General features: G+C 52.4%; 1 protein-coding gene across 1 annotated transcript in view; it reads right to left on the bottom strand.

Annotated features, from left to right (window-relative positions):
• Nucleotides 1-19,961, bottom strand: part of CDH23 (cadherin related 23) — a 193,692-nt gene that overhangs the window by 59,441 nt on the left and 114,290 nt on the right. The window contains exons 12-17 of the mRNA XM_027693012.1: nucleotides 18,342-18,491; nucleotides 17,554-17,712; nucleotides 3,043-3,107; nucleotides 2,243-2,480; nucleotides 1,579-1,684; nucleotides 1,062-1,189 (exon numbers count right to left, since the gene is read on the bottom strand). Of these exons, the coding sequence (XP_027548813.1) occupies nucleotides 1,062-1,189; nucleotides 1,579-1,684; nucleotides 2,243-2,480; nucleotides 3,043-3,107; nucleotides 17,554-17,712; nucleotides 18,342-18,491 (846 nt within the window). The remainder of the gene's footprint in view (nucleotides 1-1,061; nucleotides 1,190-1,578; nucleotides 1,685-2,242; nucleotides 2,481-3,042; nucleotides 3,108-17,553; nucleotides 17,713-18,341; nucleotides 18,492-19,961) is intronic.

Genomic DNA, 19,961 nt, shown 5'->3' with positions numbered 1-19,961 from the left:
AGTTTGACTTCTTTATTAAAAACCAACAACCAAAGGATGAAAAAAAATTACCTCCCTCCACACTCGCTCTCGCTCTGCCTTTTCACGGCTCTTGTTCCTCAAGTGCCGTCAGGAAATGCTTCCCCCTCATTTTCTTCCCATTTTTTGGCTTTTTTTTTTCCTTTTCTTTTTCCAGTTGAGAGAAATTCCCTTTGGTTGAGAATGGGAAAAGTGACAGCTATTTAAACCCTGCCAGCATACAGACTCAACCCAGGGAGATGACCCACTGAAGTGTGGTCTCTTAAAAGAGGTGTTTATGCTGTCTAAAGCACAGTGTGGGAAGGATGTATTTAACCACACTAACTCCCCCAGCACTGCCTTGTTCCCCCTCTCTGGAGCACAGTGAGGAAGCCGGAGGAAAGACGTGCTCATGGGACTTCACTCCCATCTTACGGCGCTGTGGGCTTTATCTCCTTCACCTTCCCAGACTGACGGTGCCGCCAGCCCTGCACAGATCCCATCACTGCGAGAGTGACGGGTTATCAACCAAACTGTCTCCATCGCTGATACCTCCCTCCACACATCCTCAAACCACAACGTGCCTCAAAGTGACACTCCGATCTAATCTTGCCAAGGAACGCTGTGATGCTTCGCCTCTCCCAGCAGCAACCCCTCCTCCAGAGGGTGGATTTCCACCCTGTTCTCGGCTCTGCCCCTCACCCTGTGTCTCCCACAGTGGCTTCCCAGTGCACCGTGCACAGCCAAGGAGAGGGAGGAGGTGCATGAGATCAGGACAGCCCATCTGCACTAGTTCATGGTGACACCCCTTGGAGGCACTCTCAGTCAGCCTTTGTCCCTCAGACCTTCCCAGATGTCAGGGACAGCACTTCTTTAACTGATACATATGACACATGAAACGTATATGGCATGTAACCACATGGCATATAAGACACATGTAACCACAATCCACGCACACACATCCATGGGGTGGGATAGTCTTGTTGGGTTATTGATGAATTAACAGCACTGCTACAGAGGAATTGCAGGGAAACCATGAGAGGCATGTCGAGTGCTGTACTTACAAACACCTCGATGGTGACGGGGACGGTGCTGTTGAGGGGTGGTTTTCCAGCATCCTTGGCCATCACAGTCAGGTAGATGACCCCATTGGCCACCTGCTCGTAGTCGAGGGGGTGGTTCACGCTGATCACTGGAAGGATGCAAAGTGGGGCAGTCAGGAGGGTCTTCATGCACTGAGCAGGATGACGGGCATGCTCAGGGGGTGGCCCATCCACATCACCTCCCCAGGGCCAGCAGTGGCTGTTTGAGGGGGCAATGCCCCAAAATCACGAGCACTGGGCATCACTGAGTTCCTTGCACTGGCATGACCTGGAGCGAGCTGTGCACCCATGGAAACACGGCTCCACAGCGGCTCAGCTCAAGTCCTGCTCCAAAAGACTGTGCTGCAGGTGAGGTCAGAACAAGCAGAGGAACTGCTGGAGCAGCTTCCTAAAGGTTTCTGGCATGACAGCTTGTGGGGCTGTGAGCCCAAGGTGCTGCTGCTCATCAGTGGCACTGTGGTGCTGGACCAGGGCTTACCTCCGTACCCTTCCGACACCGTGATGTCAAAGTAGTCGCGGAAGGCAGACGCCTGCACGATGCTGTACGTGATCTGGTTGTTGGGAGGGGAGTCCTCGTCGGATGCCTGGGGCGTGAGCAGAGGGAGAACGTGAGCATGGGAGCTGTGCCAGGGCCGTGTGACAGGAGAGAGCCTAGGGGATGGGAGATGCAGGTCGGGCCCAAGGAGAGTGGAAGTGATGGAGGAAGATGTGCTCATCAGGGGCCCCGAGGGGGTCTGTAAACCAGCCTCCTCTCTCCTGCTTCTCTCACCCCAGAAAGAAACCAGTTGCTGGGACCTGCTTTGGAAAATGTTTGTTAAGCCCATCACAGGCACTGATCATATTAAACTGACAGAGGGAGATTTAGATTAGATATTGGGCAGAAATTGTTCCCTGTGAGGGTGGGGAGGCCCTGGCATAGGTTGCCCAGAGAAGCTGTGGCTGCCCCATCCCTGGAAGTGTTCAAGGCCAGGTTGGACGGGGCTTTGAGAAACCTGGGACAGTGGGAGGTGTCCCTGCCCACGGCAGGGGGTGGAACGAGATGAGCTTTAAGGTCCCTTCCAACCCAAACCATCCCATGACTCTAACCCGCTCCTGTCTCCCCACTGCGCATCCCAAGCGGAGGAGCCACTTGAGTCCCTCACCCGGAGCCGGACCACCTGGGTGATGGAGGGCTCGTTCTCCCGCAGGGCCCCCAGGTATGCCTCCTTCTGGAAGGTGGGGACGTTGTCGTTGACGTCGAGAACGTTGATCCTGACGCGTCCTGTTGTCTCCTCCCCGCCGCCGTCCCGCGCGATGACGGTCAGGGTGTAGCGCTGCGTGGTCTCAAAGTCCAGCCGAGCCGTCAGCAGGATTACACCCGTGTCCTTGTCCAGGGAGAAACTGAGGGGACAGGAGAGGAGGGGTGAAAAGCCCTGGTGACCACACGCTGGAGATAGAGAGGTGGGGTGGCAGCAGCCTGACAGCCTGCATGGCAATGGGTGAAGTTCATGACTTTCTTCCAAGGGATATGAGGTCCCAGGGCATCTTCAGGAGCTCATTGCAGCTAGTGGAGGCAAAACCCTCAGTGTTGCTCTACAGGCAGAGAAGAAGGGTGCAGAGGCCTTCAAATCCTTTCTGCTGGGCAGCCCACGTGCTGCCCCCAACTGCCCACCACAAGTGGGTCATAAGTGGTGCCCCAGGGCCAGCAACTCACTGCAAACTTATTTATTGGTCTCAAGCAATGCTGATGCTGGTAGGTCCCCATTTAGCAAGGCAAGTAAATATGCAGAGCACAAGGTATGTGCTGAAGTTAACTCACCCCTCTGGGATACAGCAAAGAGAGGGTTTCATGGGGCATCTTGCAGGTAGGACATAACCAAGGCCCTTAATTGCCCTGTGACTTCCTAGTGAGGCTAGAAGAGGATGTGGGAGGATCCAAGTCATGCCAGTCAGTCACACTTACCGGTCAGGGTCATCGCTGAAAAAATAACTGACTTTCCCATACGTGCCCACGTCATTGTCAGTTGCCTGAAAAAGATAAAAGTTAAGTAATAAATGAAGGTATTCATGGAAATGTTGCATTACACACACCAGTGCAGACCTTGTGTGTTGCCATTTATTTTCCAAAAGCTGCAGGGCTGGAGCTGCTTGCACTCCCCTGGGTTATCCTGCTCATCCCTGACTCCCAGCCTACTCCAGCTAACAGCCCTCCATCCGCATCTCTCAGCATTGGTCCAAAAACCTTTGGCAGTGGGAAATGTTACACTTACTTGCACACTAAGCTAAGCTGGAAAGCACATGTGAAATAAAGGTCTCCATGGGTAACTCCTGAGGGCCACCCATCCTGTCCCTGTGAAGGCAAAGAGCTGGGACCCCACATCTTGTGCATTCCAGGCTGGCACCTGAGGCTGCAGGGAGAGGAATAAACACCCATTCTGCTTCAAAATTCCCCCCCCCCCCAGGCTAAAATACAGACCTGGAAAGGCAAGGAAAGGGATTTCAACCTTGATTTCCACGAGGACAACCCTTTCAGGGGTGTAATCTGCTGCATCCCCGTGGATGGCTCAGGATGGCTTGGGATGTTGCAGGATGCACGTACTTCCCCGGCAGCTGCCGGAGCAGGAGCAGGCTGGTCACGGCTAAGAGAGCAACTCCTTGTGGGGAAGGCGTGCACAACTCCCTGTGTCAGCTCTGGATGAGCAAGGCAAGATTTATGTGTGTTTTAAAGTCTTTGCTCTAATGAATGTATAAAATATGCATGAGCGGCAGCAGGAAAATGGAGCAGAAAATTTTATTTTTAGGTGAGGGAAGTGGAATGCAAGCCCCAAAATATCCTTCTTCTACCCCAGTATATTTTCTAAATTGAGTCCTGTCTGGATTACTCAGAGACCAACAGGTCTGTGAAAAAGCAGGGTCAAAGACGCATTTTATGTCCAGATACCAGCAAAAGGCTGTATTTTAGGAGTGGCATGGAACACAGCCTGTTCTTGAAACCTTCCTGATTTATCGATGGCCTTGATTACCCTTGACAGCAGAGTAGGAGCTTGAGCACGGCTTTACCCCCATGTGCTGCTTACCTGCCACACCACGGGATGACAAAGAAGAAAAGGCATGAAAACCAGACAGGATTATTTAAGTTTTTGTCCCCAAAGGTCTTCCCAGCCCAAGCAGTGAAATCCTGTTGCTTTACACCAGCCGAAGGGTGCACTGGCGGATCCAGCCTTCCAGGCCTACTGATTTCGCTGATTTTCCCCTCCACTGCCAAGATGTGATTTCCTTTCCACGTACACTGAATTGTGTTTGGTAAAATGGAAAAAGCCTGCCCAAATCTGCCTGGAGAGATGCCCAGAGAGTGAGCAGCACCCTCTCCTGGAGGACGAGTCCCTCTGGGGTGCATCTCCCCCCTCACAAGACACATATGAAGGTGCTCCAACCCAGGCAGACCCGGGCAACATTTCCATATGGAAACACCTGGAGAGAAGAGGGGTCAACCCACCATCTGCCTGTCCTAGCATCCCTCAGCCAACTCGTACTGGTGTTAATCCCCCATCCTAACATCTGCCACCAGCCCCTTTTTTGGGGCCTCTTTCCCCAGAATCCTTGAGTGCCTTGAGCACCCTCAGCATCGCCTGGTATGAGCCAGCCCTCAACCTCTCAGCCAAGATTTTTCCTATCCATTACTTCCATGCCCACAACCTCTGTGCATCCCTCGGTCCCATTAATTCCTAAGTGTCTGGTGCGAGAGCAAAGCCCAGAAAAGCATTTTCCATGCACCTGGATGGGCTGTTGATGAGATAATGATTTACAGGGGGCTTGACAGTACCACAAAGCACGGGCAAAACAAATTCCCTTCATTTGGCCCCCTACAATTGCACTTGTAAGTGCTTATTGCAGTGACAGACAACACTGGGAAAGTGTAATTTTCTTCTGATGGGGAAAAAAAAAAAGATAGGGAAGGAGGAAGGTTAAAAGAAGGTTAGCATGGAGGCGCTCCAAATGAGAGCCCTGGGGGGGGGGAGCCAGGAGGGCGGCTGGACCACAAGCTGTGGTGATGCCAAAGGTGCCAGCGAGGCAAAGCAACCTTCTCCCGAGGAGCCAGGGGGGTGGGCAGCCTGACCCTGCCTCACCCTCCACCTCACCAGCTGGGCTAATTAATGACCCTGATTTACACCGAGGGAGGTGGAAGGTGCTGCTGGCTGGATGGCTTTCCTGGCAGCTGAACATCATGGAGATAATGCTGGGCAGCGGAGCAGGTTAGTTGAGCGTGACAGGGAACATGCAAAAAGCCAAACGATGCACGCTCAGCATATTTAATTTGGGATCTATGCTTGTTTCTGCATTACCAGGCTTTTTTCCCTCTGAGGGTAAAAAGAGATGCTCAGATGCTCGAAACCCTGGGGAGGCGACATGCACTCCCTTTGCAAAGTGATGCCAAGGGCTCCCAGGGAGCACACGCCTGCAGAACACCCCAAATCCCACCAAGCTGATGGCAGTCCCTGGGTACCAGCTGTTTTCCCATGGCTTTTCCCCATCACTGACTGGTTTTCCCCCCCAGCATGCACACATCCATCCCCACAGCTGGGGGAGGAAAGGCATCTGGCTGGAAGTTTCCCGGGGTTCCACCTGGAGAGGCAATCAAATGGCTTTTACCGCTGCTCCTCTTCTGCCCAGAATATTAAAGCGGGATTTGCCCACTGGAGCCTGCAAAAGGGCAGGATGAAAACGCAGGTCCACATCTCTACTTTTATGAGCTGTCACCGGCGCAGACCATTTCTAAAAAATCCCACATTTGTGCAGCTAAACTCTGGGAGAGTGGCAAGAAGAGGAAGCCTGGATAACCCAAAGGATTAATTTACTGAGCTGCAGTGTGGGCACTCAGCACATGAATCACACAAAAATATCCACAGCCCAGTTCTCTGTCCATCTCCATCCCTCAAGCTCAAATATTTTGGATGCCTCCCTTTTGTCCCACCATGGGCCATCACATCCACCCTTCCCCTCCGGCTCGGGGGCCGGCAGAGCCGGAGACAAAAGCGAGGAGCTGGTGAGCGGTTCTGCTCTCGTGGGCAAATCTGCAGGAAAGGGCATGTCGTCCAATTTGTTCGGGAAACAATAGCAATGTTTGACATGTCATCAGGATTGATGGAGCAGAAATTTACATGGGAGAATTCAGTTTTAAACAGCTCCACGGAGCTTCGCCCGGTAATGGTTTCGACATTCATCATCCGCCAGCCCCACTCAACGACTCCTTAAACTGCTGGAGATTAACTCTACTCACAGCAGCTTCAGGGAGCACGGCAGGAGGAGTGGGGAAGGGCTTAAAGAATCAAGAAGAGCCTTTCAAGGTGGCTCAGATCCCCCATGGAGCCCCTGGGATAGCAGTCCTCCCCCCAAAACTGTCAGACAGGGATGAGCAGCTGGAAGTTGGTTGCAGGGGTGAGCAATTGGAATGATGATGTCCTGTCTGGCTGAAGATGGCTCTGCTGGCACCAAAGAAGCCAAACCCTTCCCCACCTTTCCCTCGGTGCGGATCTGCCGGAGCAGGTCCCAGCTCTGTTTGTTCTTCTTCACTCTCTTTGTTTTCCCTCCCCTCCCTCACATGCACAAAGCAGGAAATAAAAATTGATGGGGAGCAAATTGCTTTGGCCAGGAGCTCTCTGCTTAAAAGAGTCGTTGCAGGAAAGCAATTACAGGACGTCAAAAAGCTGTCAGGGTACCAGAGTGACCGGGCGTGAGGCTGGTCCCTGCCTGCTCCCCTGGCTTTGAGACCAAGGCACCGCTGCTCCAGCAAAATGCCTGGGGCTTAGGAAAGCAAATAGAAGGAGGATTCCCACCTGCTTCCTACTTTTTGTTGGTTTTCTAGGGGTTCCTTGGGGCTAACTGGGCAGCCATGTGCTCCTCAGAGGGCGGTACCAGAATCCCAGGGTGCGGAGCCATAGCCTGGAATCGTACTGGTTTTTGGAGGCACCAAAACCTGTGTGTGCTAACCAGGCAATCATCCAAACATCCCTTCCCAAATGCAACCTTCAGGTCCCAGGGGAATAACAGCTAACTGCTGGCATCCACCAGGACTGGAATTCTATTTGTGATCTGGGGGAGAGAAACGTGAAGGGCCAAGACCTTCTGTGAGACACAATCGCTGGGCTGCAAAACCGGGACAGGAAACCAAAGGAAAACCTACTTAGAGGTATTATGGAATGACCTTAGTTGGAAAACAGCTCTTTTGTCAGTGTTGCCTGCCCCGGCCATGCTCTTTCCCAGGCTTTTAAAGAGACGCTGCCCCGTGGGAGGTGGCAATCAGGCAGGAGCAGAGCCGGTGGATGGCTGGCATCGCCGTGCCGGAGCCCAGCAGCGTGATTAGCTGGGAAAGAGGGAGGTGGGAGTGGGGAATCAAGGCAGTGCCGGGGTACTGCCGCTGCCACCACTTCCCCAGCAGCTCCAAACCACGCACCGAGCCAGGGAGCTCAATCGGTGTTAATGACCCCAGAGGGCTGCACTGAACCTGGCTGGGGGGGAAAAATAGTCAATCAACCCCCCTGGGAATGGCAGAGCTTTTCCCCACCTCTTCTGCCAGCCACCAGGGAAAACAAGAGCCTCCTTGATTGTGTTTTATAACAGCATTCCCTGCAACATCAGCTCCACGCAGGCGAGGTTAACACTTGCCTGGGCAGCCATGATTTAGTGGGGAGTGATTTACTGCAGCCAGGCTGTTGGGATGGCTGGAGACCAGGGTTTAAAACACGAGGGGACGGGATATGGCTCAAAAGTGAGAGGAACAGGCTTCTCCAGCGTGGGTTTTCCCTGGTGACACCAAGACCATTTAGATGCCCGCCTCAGTGGGTTTTACTGGAGCTCGGTGCTGGAGCTGGGCTCAAGTCCCCCACTAATGAACCGTATTGATTTCATATTCTCCTGTTGTCCACCCAAATGGCAAGCGGCACATCTGAGCGATTAAATAACCACACAATTGCCTGGCTTGACATCTCAATCACTTTGCTGTTGGGTCTCTAATGAATTTTACAGCCCAGCAAAATGGAAGAAATTAAGGTCAAAGTCCAGCGGAGGAAATATAAATCCTCAATGATCTCTAAAGTATTTGCAAGAGCTCCGGGAAGCCAGTCACACCACCTACCATCTGCAACTCCATCTCATCCAGGTGAGGGGCATTGCCTGGGGCCCAGCAGGGAGAGGGAGGATAAAAAAAAGGAGGAGGAAAGAGCCAAACAGGTCCTTGCCTGGAGATGGACATGAACATCTTGAATCCCAGTGTGGACAAAGGGAAGAGCGAAGCTCAACTGTTGTCCAGCTGGAATGAAGGAAATTCTCCTTGGAGCTGGATGCAGCCCATGGTTGCTCTGAGAGTGAAGCAAATCCAGCTGGAGAGTGGGATTTTATTTCTCAGCAAAGAAGAGCAAGACCAAAACATATCCCTGCCACGCAGAGGCTTTCCTGGAGAGAGCAATGCGGATGCACCTTGGAAAACTGTGATCCAGAAGCCATAGGCTGACGTGTAACAAAAAGACAACATCCTCACTTCCCTGGACCTGGAAACTACACCTGAGTCTCAGTCAGTCAGTCAACAGCCACTTCCCAAGGCTATCTTAGGGGATGGAGAGCCTCAGCTTTACTCCTGTGACCAGAGATAACAGAGGTTTGCTTCTAGGACACAGCAGCCAGCCACAGGAAGATCCAGCAGAACCTATGGCCTGGGACACAAGTGGCCTCTGGATGATGCAAGGGATCTCAGGAGGTGGATTTACATATCTCAGGGTTCCCAAACAGGCTCAGGTAAATTGCCCTCCCCTTAAGACCCCAACAGCAGCCTACCAGCATCACCAGGGGCTGCACAAGGTCATCTGTCCAGGGGTGACATTGTCTCTGTCACAGCATCACTCAGCCAATGGCACCTGCTGGGTGCTGATTCCCACGGGAGCCCTTTGCTTGAGGAAACAGAGCCTTGGATGTTTTGGGAGGGCATGGAGGAAGCCAGGTTGGGAAACAGATTAAAATCCCAGGAGCATTTGCTCTGTTGGAACTTTGTGGGTGGGAGAGAATGTATCGAGGTGAAGATGGCAATTGCCCTACAGGGACTGCTGAGAAGGAGGTGTGAGTCGGGGTGTTCACACGGCAGAAAGCATCACCTTGGGGGAAAAATTCTCCCTTTAACTCCCAGCCACCTCCCACATCACCAGGTAAAGCCAGCAACAAAGGAAAAATATCCAACCCCACCTCCTACTGGGAACACTGGGAAGTGTGGGGACAATCCTGCTGCTTGGCTTGTGCTTTGTAGGATGCAATTTGGACAGCAGCAAGTGTGCATTTGCTCCCTGATTTTCTTTCCCATCTCAGGGGCTGAATTGGCTTTTTTTTGGGGGGGGGATGGGGAAGGAGCAGAGGGCACAGGCTGTGGTTTTGTGTTGTTTTCCCACCTCTGTGCCTTGGCTGTGCATTTCTCCTGACAGCTCCATCAGGACAGGGAGCGGCTGCACAAGCTGCAGTAAGTGTCTCTCTCTCTCCTCAACGCCTGGGCTGTCATGATTCCTATTCCACCCCATTTCGGTCTTATGGATTGATATTTAGATTAAAGAGATAAACACAGCCAAAGAGCACTGGGCCCTGACAGAAAGACGAAGACTTCAGATCCGTCAATCACACTGCTACTGGTAACTCCCTCCTCCCCTTCCCTTTAGTTACAGAGCAGGATTGATAAGAATATTTAACAGGAACAAGGAGTGCAAGCATCTTTTTATACTTGTAAAAACCCCAGAAGCACCCAGGAAGAAGACAAGCCATTCATGTTTAACTTTCCAGGCAATTTGGGATCGTCTGCTTTGATTATTTAACTCTTCACTGTTTCGTGTGTTTGCAGTTTCCCTCTCCTCTGGCAGATAAAGGATTCAATTTTCTTTTAAGCGGCAGGGAAATTGGAAGAGATTTTGTTCTGTTTAAGCACAGCTGGAGACAGAATACTCAGGGGGGGATTGAGAACAACAAGATCAATTAAGATGCTGACTGGGAGGGAGAGCGGTGTGGACCAGGGTAAGGGAGAAGGGCTGGAAGGAGGGACAAAGTCCAGGCTTGGGGGACATCAGAAATGTCCAACTGTGAGTTCTCCAGCCTCCACTAAGCTGCTGCTGAGCCATGCCTTCATATTCCCACCAGTGCCCTCTGAATGCCCCCCTGACTTCCTAAATATCCTCTCCCCGTGCTTCAGCCTCTGTAACACACAGCCTGCCCTGGACACTTGACTGGCAGTCTGCACATTACCACCTGTCTGTCATTCCCCCTCTCCAGCAAGGCTTTCTGAGACATTTTCCATTCACTTAAAGCAGAAGGAGAGGATGGGGACATACCTGAGAGTCCTCCCAATGTTTGACCAGCCTGTGCTCCCCTAACCCATGCGAGAAGGCAAAGGAGGTGCAAGTTACTCTTGACATAGGTGGGGTAGGTGACTTCCTGCAGAGCAAACTCAATCCTCTGTGCAAAATTTAAACAGTCAGTCCACTGGAAAAGATTGAGAAGCCCTGTGCCATCCTCATGGCAGCATCAGGGAAAGCTGTCCTGCAGACCACCTGAGATGATGGGCTGCACCACTCTCCAGTCCTAACGCTGGGAGAACACCCCAGGTGCCACAACGGGGCAGGGTGTGGTTTGTCTCCCACCTGATTCCCCACAGAAGCTGTGAGTATGCTCATCCCTAGAAGCCTTTTCATCCATCCATTGATTTACAAGGTATTTCCCCACCTTACTCCCTGCTCTCACTGGCTATGCTCTGTACCCCATGCAACATTCCCAAAACTGGGAGCAGTGTAAGTCTTGAGGCTGGTCCACACAGCCACCATCCCCCATGTGAGAGAGAAACAGAGCTCAGGGTGAGCCCCTTGGCACAGCCCCTCACCCACCAGCACCTCAGAGCTACAGCCTCTATTACCGCCTTTAATTTCCAACTGTTTCTGCCCCCTGCATTCCTTTTTTCTCCAGGAAGAAGGGGAAAGAAAAGCTTTGGAGATCACCAAGAAACAACACACAGATGTGAGGGGTTGGTGAGTGCCCTTGGCCAAAGAGATGGAGGGACGCGGGGTGGGGTGAGTCCTGAGAGCAACCAGAGGAAGCCCACAGGTTTGCAAAGCCCCATCCCACCCACGTCAGGACTCGCAGTCGGACAAACCCAGAGGGATGCAACTCTCCAGGGCACCCCAAAGCAGCCCTGGGACCGCTGCAAAGTGCCACAATGGGATGTGGGAGCCCATGGAACCGCATCATCACCGCGCCCCTGCCAAACTCAAAGGCTGACAGCTGATTGAGAAAGCGATTTGCATTTTAAATAGCTGCTTATTGATGTCTGCAACTCTCCTTCCCAGGGTGGGAAAAGTACATTATTACTTTCTTGTTGACTGGCGTTTACAGCTGGCTGGAAAGAAGGGGAAAGAAAATCAGGCCGGGATCGATTTTCCCGTCCCCGACGTGAGGCCAAAGAGAGATCGAAGAAGCGGGAGAAAACTGACAGCTGAGTGGTAAAGGGGAGGAACTTTGCCAACCAAATTAAAGGCTGACTTAATGAGGAGAGTAACGGAAGGTTAATTAGCGCATTTACTTCATTAGGTTCTTACTAACAAGGCTTCTCCCAAGGAAGTGCAGTGGCAGGGAGGGGGAAGATGAGAATTCAGGTGAATGGATGTGTCAGGGACGATGTTCAGGGAGGGGACAATCCATGGAAAGTAGGGGAGAAGAACTACTCAGGAATGTGAACCAGTGTACATATATAAATATATAAAATAATATATGCACACATATATAAGAATACAGAGGCTAATGCATTTGCCAGAAAGACAGAGACACCACCTCTTCCCCCTCTCCCTCAAATAATCTGAAAATTATAATCCGAATTTCATAAAAAAAAGGGAAAGCAGTGGGTTTTTTTAAGCACAAGGCTGCCTTAGAGATTCAGGTTATCAAGCCCTGAGGGAATACGGTGCTTATTTTACCCACCCTGTTGCATATCACAAGATACAGAAAATCATTCCGACACCAAAATCGATGCCTGATGGCTGAATTGGGCACTGTAGTTTATAGTCTGAGGTCTGCTGGAGATGCTCACACTATTCCTGAGAGTCTCCAAAAGATAACTCTGGAAAGCCCACTGGCAGCTTGCCCAACAATGTCCTGTGTGGGGGGAAATATTTCGAAGCTCTGCAAAGTCTCCACATCCCTTTCAGACTTCTTGAGGGTAGTTGTCATGAGCCCCATCCCAGACCAGAGCTACTTCAGGGTAAGGAGGACCAAGGCAAGGCAAGGAGCATAACCTCCCAGGGATGTGTGGGGAGTTGGTTCCAGAGAGAAGGCAGTCATTACCTCAGCAAGGGTCTGGGACAAAGAGCTACACAACCATCCCAGGGAGGTGCTGATGTGATTTTCAAAGAGTGGCTCATCTGATCCATGCCTGACCTGGCCAGAGTAAGGAAAAGCTGGCTGGGGAGCACTGGAAACTGCAGGCATTAATGCCTGCTGGGAGATTAACCCCTTGGGGGGTTGTTGAAGGTGGGCAGTGGGTAATTCATTCCCTGCAAGCCTCCATCTTCATCCTAGCCATTTTCCAGGGAGGGTGAGCAGGGAGGGGGCACGCAGCAGCCCCCCAGCTCCCTGCTGCTTGTCAGCCAGTTGATGGAGCCCACAGCCACCGATCCCAGCCCGAGCAGCCAAGCCAGACCGGGGCAAATAAAGCGGAGAGGAGGGATCACGGAGCTAGGATTACTTTCCACACTTCCCTGGAGAACCATTTTTCTCCAGACCCTTCAAGGCAAATCAAATGCATTGTTGTGTCAAAAACAAGTTACTCTTGGTTTGTTTGGGCTTTAATGATTTTGGTTATCGGAGCTTTTCAGGAGGACTTTGCTGTGCAGATCTGTAGCATACGAGGAGCTTAAGGAGACCTCCTGCCCCTTAATTCCTACCTCCAGGTCTACAAATACATCAGCAATGGGCAGCGAGGCACGTGCCTACGCCCCCATGCAGGTCCCTGGCTTTTGGAAGCTCGTGGCAGCTGCTGGCAAAGCAGCAGTGTCCCAAGGCAGCTCTGGAGGGGCACTGTGCTCTCTGCTCCCCTGTCATGGCACTCACACCCCCAGCCCTGTGGTGCAGCAGGACCTGGAGATGCCACAGGCCCAGTGACAGGCGTGAACACACAGTCACACCTTCCCTGAACTCCCCAGCCGAGCATCCTCCATCGCACGCGAGGGGCACGGCTGGTGCCAGAGCCCCGGTGCAGCCCCCGACGGACAGGGGGGATCCTGCGCTGGACCCCTCTCCTCCTCTCCCTGCTGGGGGAGCTCCCTGGAAGCTGGGCTGGGTATTGGTGAACCCAGATGCAAAGCCATGTTTACACAGCTTCTCCCGCCCAAAAAATCTTCACGGCTGAAAATTCTGTCCAGTGCCTCTCCCCCTGCCCAGGCCACAGAAGCTCTTCAAGGGAGCCCCACCTGAGGTCACAGGATGCGAGCCCGGGGGACCCTGGGCTTCCAAACCCTCCACCCCTGGGAAAGGAAGGAGCAGAGACCTGAGCAACTTGGTCTGATGACTGACCAGCATCAGTCCTCTTCACAGCCACTGGGAATGAGGCCCTGAGACTTCCCTTTCTCCTGTCTCAGCTGATGTGCTGCATGGGGGGTTGTGAAACTTTCATACTACTCTCCCTGCTGCCGGCAATGAGGGAGTTTGGAGCAGGACAGAGAGAAACAGCAGCATGGGGACACATACTTGGGGACTTCTCTTGCCTCTGGACTCAAGGACTAAAGGATTAGCAGAAGGTGTCCCTGCCCATGACAATGAGGTTGGAACTAAATGACCTTTAAGGTCCCTGCCAACACAAACCATTCCACGGCCATTCATCCCCCTCAGGCAGGGTCCTTCCCCAGGGCTTCCTATCACACAGAGTCTGAGTCCTCTGCCCCATGCCAGAGCTGGCACCCTTGCTCATCACACCTCTCCAGGGTCCGTCTTTCCAGCCTGCTCCCACTATTAGGAAAGCCAGCACCCATCAGAAGCCACCAGCCTCCCAGGCAGGCAGCACCTGGTGGGGGTGTCAGAGCCCCAGTTAATTCAGGGTGCAGTGTATGTTCTCGCTGCCTCGTTCCTGGAAGGCATGAAGTTATACCGGCTGCCTGCTTGCTCAAGAAGTGTGAAATTCTTTCTCTGACCTTTTCTGTTACGTTATTAAAAGGCTTCATGGCCAGTTGTTTCAGTAAAAAAATAGTATTTCAATATCTGTTGGTAGCTGGGGCAGAACCGTCCCATATCTTCAGGCTGAGCTCTGCTCACCTCCCTGCTTCACCCCCAGCCTCACAGAAGGTGTTTGCTGCTGTATGGGATCTACAAGCCTCGCCAGCCTGGTTTTTCCTGGCACAGCAGGGTCTGGGGCAGGGAAAAAGAGAAGTTTGCCTGGAGAGAGGCCACTAATAAGTGCAGAGCCCTGGACAGGTTGCTTGCCCCTCCGCTCAGCCATTGGGCTGCAAGAGACATGTGACTCCAAGTTGCCATGATTTATGTTACCTGGAAGCTTTGGCTGGAGTAAGGAGCCCTTCACACTGGTCTCTGCAAGAGCAAACACACAAGGAACCTCTGGCCTAAGGGACTTATCACACAGCTAAAGAATCATGGAATAATTAAGGTTGGAAGAGATCTTTAAGATCATCAAATCCAACCATTAACCCAGCCCTGCCGAGCCCACCACTTGGCATGTCCCTGAGCGCAATATCTACATGTTTTTTGAACACTTCTAGGGATGTTTTATGCTCTTTAACATTTCCCTGGGCAGCCCGTGCCAATGCCTGACCACCCTTTTCAGTGAAGAAATTTTTCCAATTATCCAATCTAATCCTCCCCTGGTGCAACTTGAGGCCGTTTCCTCTTGTGCTGTTGGTTTGTTTTCTGGGAGAAGAGCCTGACCCCCACCTAGCTCCATCCTCCTTGTCAGGGAGTTGCAGAGCCAGAAGGTCCCCCCTGAGCCTCCTTTTCTCCAAGCTGAGCCCCCCCAGCTCCCTCAGACGCTCCTCATAAGACCTGTGCTCCAAGAGTATGGAAGCAGGAGGCAAGGCTGCCTTTGGGCACATTGTGGGCTCCCTGCACGGGGCAGGAGCTGTTTCTGTGGAGTCTGGACTCCAGATGTTCTCGTGCAAGCAAATGACTATCTGTATCTAGAAGATAAATGTCTTTTAGGGACAGAATTAAACAGACAGACGGATGGACAGGGAGATGGAGGGAATGCAAAACAAAGAGCAAACAAAATCTCAGAGGGCAAACAAGGCTGTGCCGTGCCAGGAAAGTGACAGAGGTTTGCCCTGGAAGCCACAGAACCAAGCCCACACATCTCTGGGTACAGGGAAAAAGGCAGAGAGTGGAGAGCAAGCAGCAGCTCCTGGTCTCTGCTGGCTGCCTGCATTTCGGGTTGTTTTACAGTTGATTTATATGTGTAACAGGCAACGTTTCTCTGCTGTCACTGTCATTAGGAGCTGAAATGCTGTAGAAACGAATGGCCATTTGTCACCGCAAATGAAGTCTGCTTGCTCTTTCTTTTTGTCTTTCCCCTCCAGGCTGGCCAAGCCGAGCGCCTTTCCCCTCGCCTACACACTCCCCATCATGCCCAGCCAAGGGGGACTAGTCGGGATGCACTCACTGGAGGAGGGGCAAACAGCCTGGAGGCTTCTGGGAACAACTTCTCCTCCTTCCCCAGGATGATGGGCTGGGCAGAAGACCAGCCATCTCCCATTGCCTTGGCTCCCACGGTTTTAGCTGCTTGCCTCCCCGCCAGGAAGGTGCTGCAGGCACTGCTCTGCCCAGCCAGCTGTGCTTGGCCCACACACTCCCCTGTTCATCCCGACACCATAAGCCACTTGATTTGTCCTTAGCGCCTTGAAACCCATCATACCTCCAAACCTGCACTCATTTGCACAAAGGAGCATTTTTGCAGCATAAAAAGGGGAGAGCCAACAGAAGTCCCCTTTCAAGAGGCTGTCATCTATTAGTGTCCACCCACACCATGTGGCTGGCCAGGCTTTCCCCAAAATCCCCATCCCTAACCCCTGCGGGGGAATATCCAGAAGGAGCTCTCAAGCAAGTGGGAAAGAAGGAAAAAAAGAAAAGGAGGAATTCATTAGCAAGGAAAGCAGGCTTTTAGTCTGTGGCACGTGGGACAGTTGCAGAGATGTGGCACAGACGGGCAGTGCCGTGGCAGCGAGCAGAGGGCTGCAGCTCAAAGGCAAGCGGCCACAGCAGGAGGAGCTGCTACTTTATGAGGGTTGTTGGAAGTTTGGGATCAGCTGGGAGGGCAATTTGGATTTCAGCACTAATTGCATCCATTCTGATTTATCATAGAAGATTCAACTCCTGGCATTTTGTGTTCACGCTGAAATGCTGGCATAGCTGGAAGTTGGGGAAAGAGGAGCCGCAGTAACAATCTCATTGTTTAGTGTCTGACGGCCTGACTAGCTAAACATCTGCTTGAAATATTAATAACTGTCAGATGGGAACAGCTCGGGGGCTCTATACAGTTTCACACCATCTGTTTGTAAAGTAAACACACTTATGCACAGGCACACACACCCAACTCTTTTGTCAGGGCTTTATACCCTGGATCATCATGCCTGCACGGATGGGAGAGCAGGGCCTGTGTCTCAGGAGAGCAAGGGGGCAACGGGGGGGCAGGAGGGCAGCCAGAGCAAATTCATTGGAGAGGGAGCCAAGCAAACTCATCAATGACTAACGATAGTGGTAGTAACTAGACTGTTAACACCCTGCACCCAAAGCCTAGCAGGGGTTTTGGTGCTCCCTGCTGTGATATTCCCCATCCCAGAGGAGCCTTGATTCCTATTTCGCTCATTTTTCAGCACAGGGTTTTGTTGTGGTTCTTGCTGTGCTCCACACTGGCATTGATACTGACTGACACTGCTCTCAAGCACTAGGAAATGTGTCTGCTTGATGAGGATTTTGGGTGCTTCCACCCAACCCACACAGGAGGGATGAGCGCTACGGAAATGCTCCCCCTGCTATCACCTCCACCTCTGCACCACTGTTCTGCTGCCAGCCATGCCATACCACGCTCTGCCAGATACAGCCATTCCCCTCTTTTTCCATCCTTTGCCCTTTCATTGGCTCAGCTGGCCTCTATTAGGTTGAGGAACTTGGTGCTTCCAAACAGAGCAGTGAGAAAACCATCACCAAGACCATGACCATGACCACTGAGAGCAGTATCTGCACGTGAGATGCAGTGTAGGACTCTCTTTGAATTCCTGGTGTGGTGGGAACCACATACACATCTTCCAGAGGACAGGAAAAGTCAAGACATCTGCTCCAAACCCCCACCATCAGCATCTCCTAACATTCCCTTACCAGGTTCCCCGGCCTGTGCCTTGATGATGGACACCGTGGAGCCACACGCGCGCACCAAAGACTCGGCAAAGAGAGCCAGGATGCTCCTACTCACGTGGACCTGGAGGACAGTGGTGCCCACGGTGGTGTTCTCCAGGAGGCTGACGTTGTACAGCACCTTGCTGAAAACGGGGCGGTTGTCATTCTCGTTGATGAGGTTGATCTTCACGCGCGCGAAGCCGACGTGGTCCGGGACGCTCTCGTTCGCAAAGAGCTGGGCAGAGACGGGAAGCAAAGGGCAGGGATGGAGATGCTGTTTGTGAGGCTTGGGAGAGTTACCCACCCTGGAGTTGGATGAGCCAGCTCAGGGCAATCCACCAACAAAGCTGGAGCAGGAGGATGGGGAGGGCTTTGGCACCTGATAGGTGCACTTAAAACAAAGTTTTATGCTCTATAAAGCTTTTATGGCCCCGCTCTGCTTAAGCTCTTGCAGCTGAGCCTTTGGATGTTGGAAAGAGAAGGTGCAGAGCACATCTCTTCCCCACCTCCTTCTTTGCTTTACTGTAATTTCCAGTTTTTTGGCTGTTTTGCAGTGCTACAGAGTTTCACAGTATGGATCATCACAGAATGGTTTGGGGTGGGAGGGACCTTTAAAGGCCACCTAGTCCATCCCCCTGCCACAGGCAGGGACATCTTCAGGTTGCTCAGAGCCCCATCCAACCTCTTTTAGCTTAAAGCCATCACCCCTTGTCCTACCACAATGGGCCCTGGTAAAAATTTTGTCCCCATTTTTCCTATAGGCCCCCTTCAAGTACTGGAAGAGAGAGGACGGTGGTTAATGGTCACTCTTAGGTCACACTGAAAACTATGGATGCCCCACAGAGCTCAGGGGTGCAGACTTACTGAAAATTCATAGCGAGGAATGGTCTCGAAGTCCAGCGGCACTGCCACACGGACACGGATGTCCGCCTTCCCCTGGATGGAGGTTGGCGAGATGATGAAGTGGTTGGAGTTGTTGCCCACCAGGTAAACCTCGAAAACGCTGTTGGGTCCCTAGAAAGGGAAAGAGGAAGGCTGGAGTTTCATACAAAATCCACGTGGACATGAAAGGAATGGGAATGTACCCCTGGGATGAACCAGCACAGCACACAGCTAAGGGAAAGCCCCTTTTGCTGTTTGAAGGTCCACACACTACGCAGCGTATCATACACTGGGATTTCACTGCCTGGGGCTGGGGGCACAATGTGGGTGCCTCTCCCATGCAGAAGGCTCTTTCCAGTAAGACAGCTCGAACTGGGAGCTGGAAAAACCCCTCCTCTCCCAAGACCAGCAGGACCACCACCATACCCATACTTTAGGAGCCCTGCTCTGGGCACGGCACCCTTCCCAAAGCACAGGCCAGCAGAGCACGTGAAAAGCAAGCTCAGAAAGCTGCCAGAGATGAATTTCCCATTTTCCCCGAGTGACCTCCCTCCTATTAGAAAAAGGGGCCAATTAAATGCACGAAGGGGCACTAATAGCAAAAGCTGCCTAAGTGTGACTGCTGAGAGCTGGCGACATGAGCAGAATCCCTGGCCTGCTCTTCTTCCCACACCTCCATGCAATCCATGGAGCTGAGGGCAAGCTGAGCACATCCAGCAGAGCCCCACAGCAGGAGCAGCCCTTGAGGGCACCCACAGGGCCACACAACAAAACCCAGAGCCCAACAATGCTCTGCTGGAGGACGGTGGGAGCGTCTCAGGGTAGACTGGCACCTTCCTTGAGCTGTTTTGCTGCCAAGCTGGGAAGGGAAGGATGCTCCTGACACCTCGGACATACACCTGGGAGGGAGGGAGCAGAGGATACAGCGGATGGGCAGAAGGAAGCATTACTCCCCAAGCCGTTATTTCATACTCTATCCTTAGGACGTCAATTTACAACAAATGACCATTTTCAACCAGTGACAAAAAGCCATTTTATTGAGGAATTTCTGCCTGGCTCTGCTGCTGAGCCCTCAGCATCTCTCCCAGGACCTGGTGCTCTCCCTGCAATACACGAAGGCACCCTTTGTGGCGGCGAGATGCAAGGGATTTTCTTGGAAGCCAGAGAAGAGCCAGTTTGTTGGAGGCATGAGATAAAAGTTGAAACATCAAAAGAAATCCAAGTATTTGCACGAAGAGAGCCGGGTGGATTAATTCCCCTCCAGCTGGGGATGGAGATCAGCCTCCAGATACCCACCATCCCTAATTAGCAGCCCCTCGAGTGCCTCAGTCTCCCCACGTGAGGTCTGGGGAAGGGGAATACAGCTGCCTCTTGGGAGGGCTGCAGCGAGTTGCCATTTATATATTTTTTCAGCTATTTATTTTTTTGTTTTGGCCCCCATGCTGCTTTCCTTGCTCCTGGTTCCCGGAGCCTGCGAGCCCCCTGTGGATGCCTGAAAGCAAATCTGAATATTCAAATTGTTATCAGCTGCCCAGCAGAAGGGACTGGCTAAGCCCAGCTCACAGCAAGGACCCCCCCACTCCAGAGGAAGCCACGGGGAGC

The sequence above is a fragment of the Neopelma chrysocephalum genome, unplaced genomic scaffold (genome assembly GCF_003984885.1).
Source record: "Neopelma chrysocephalum unplaced genomic scaffold, ASM398488v2 Primary Assembly neopelma1_89, whole genome shotgun sequence".
Lineage (NCBI taxonomy): Eukaryota > Metazoa > Chordata > Aves > Passeriformes > Pipridae > Neopelma > Neopelma chrysocephalum.
Note: the sequence above shows the minus strand (reverse complement) of the source record. Positions and strands in the feature narration are given on the sequence as shown.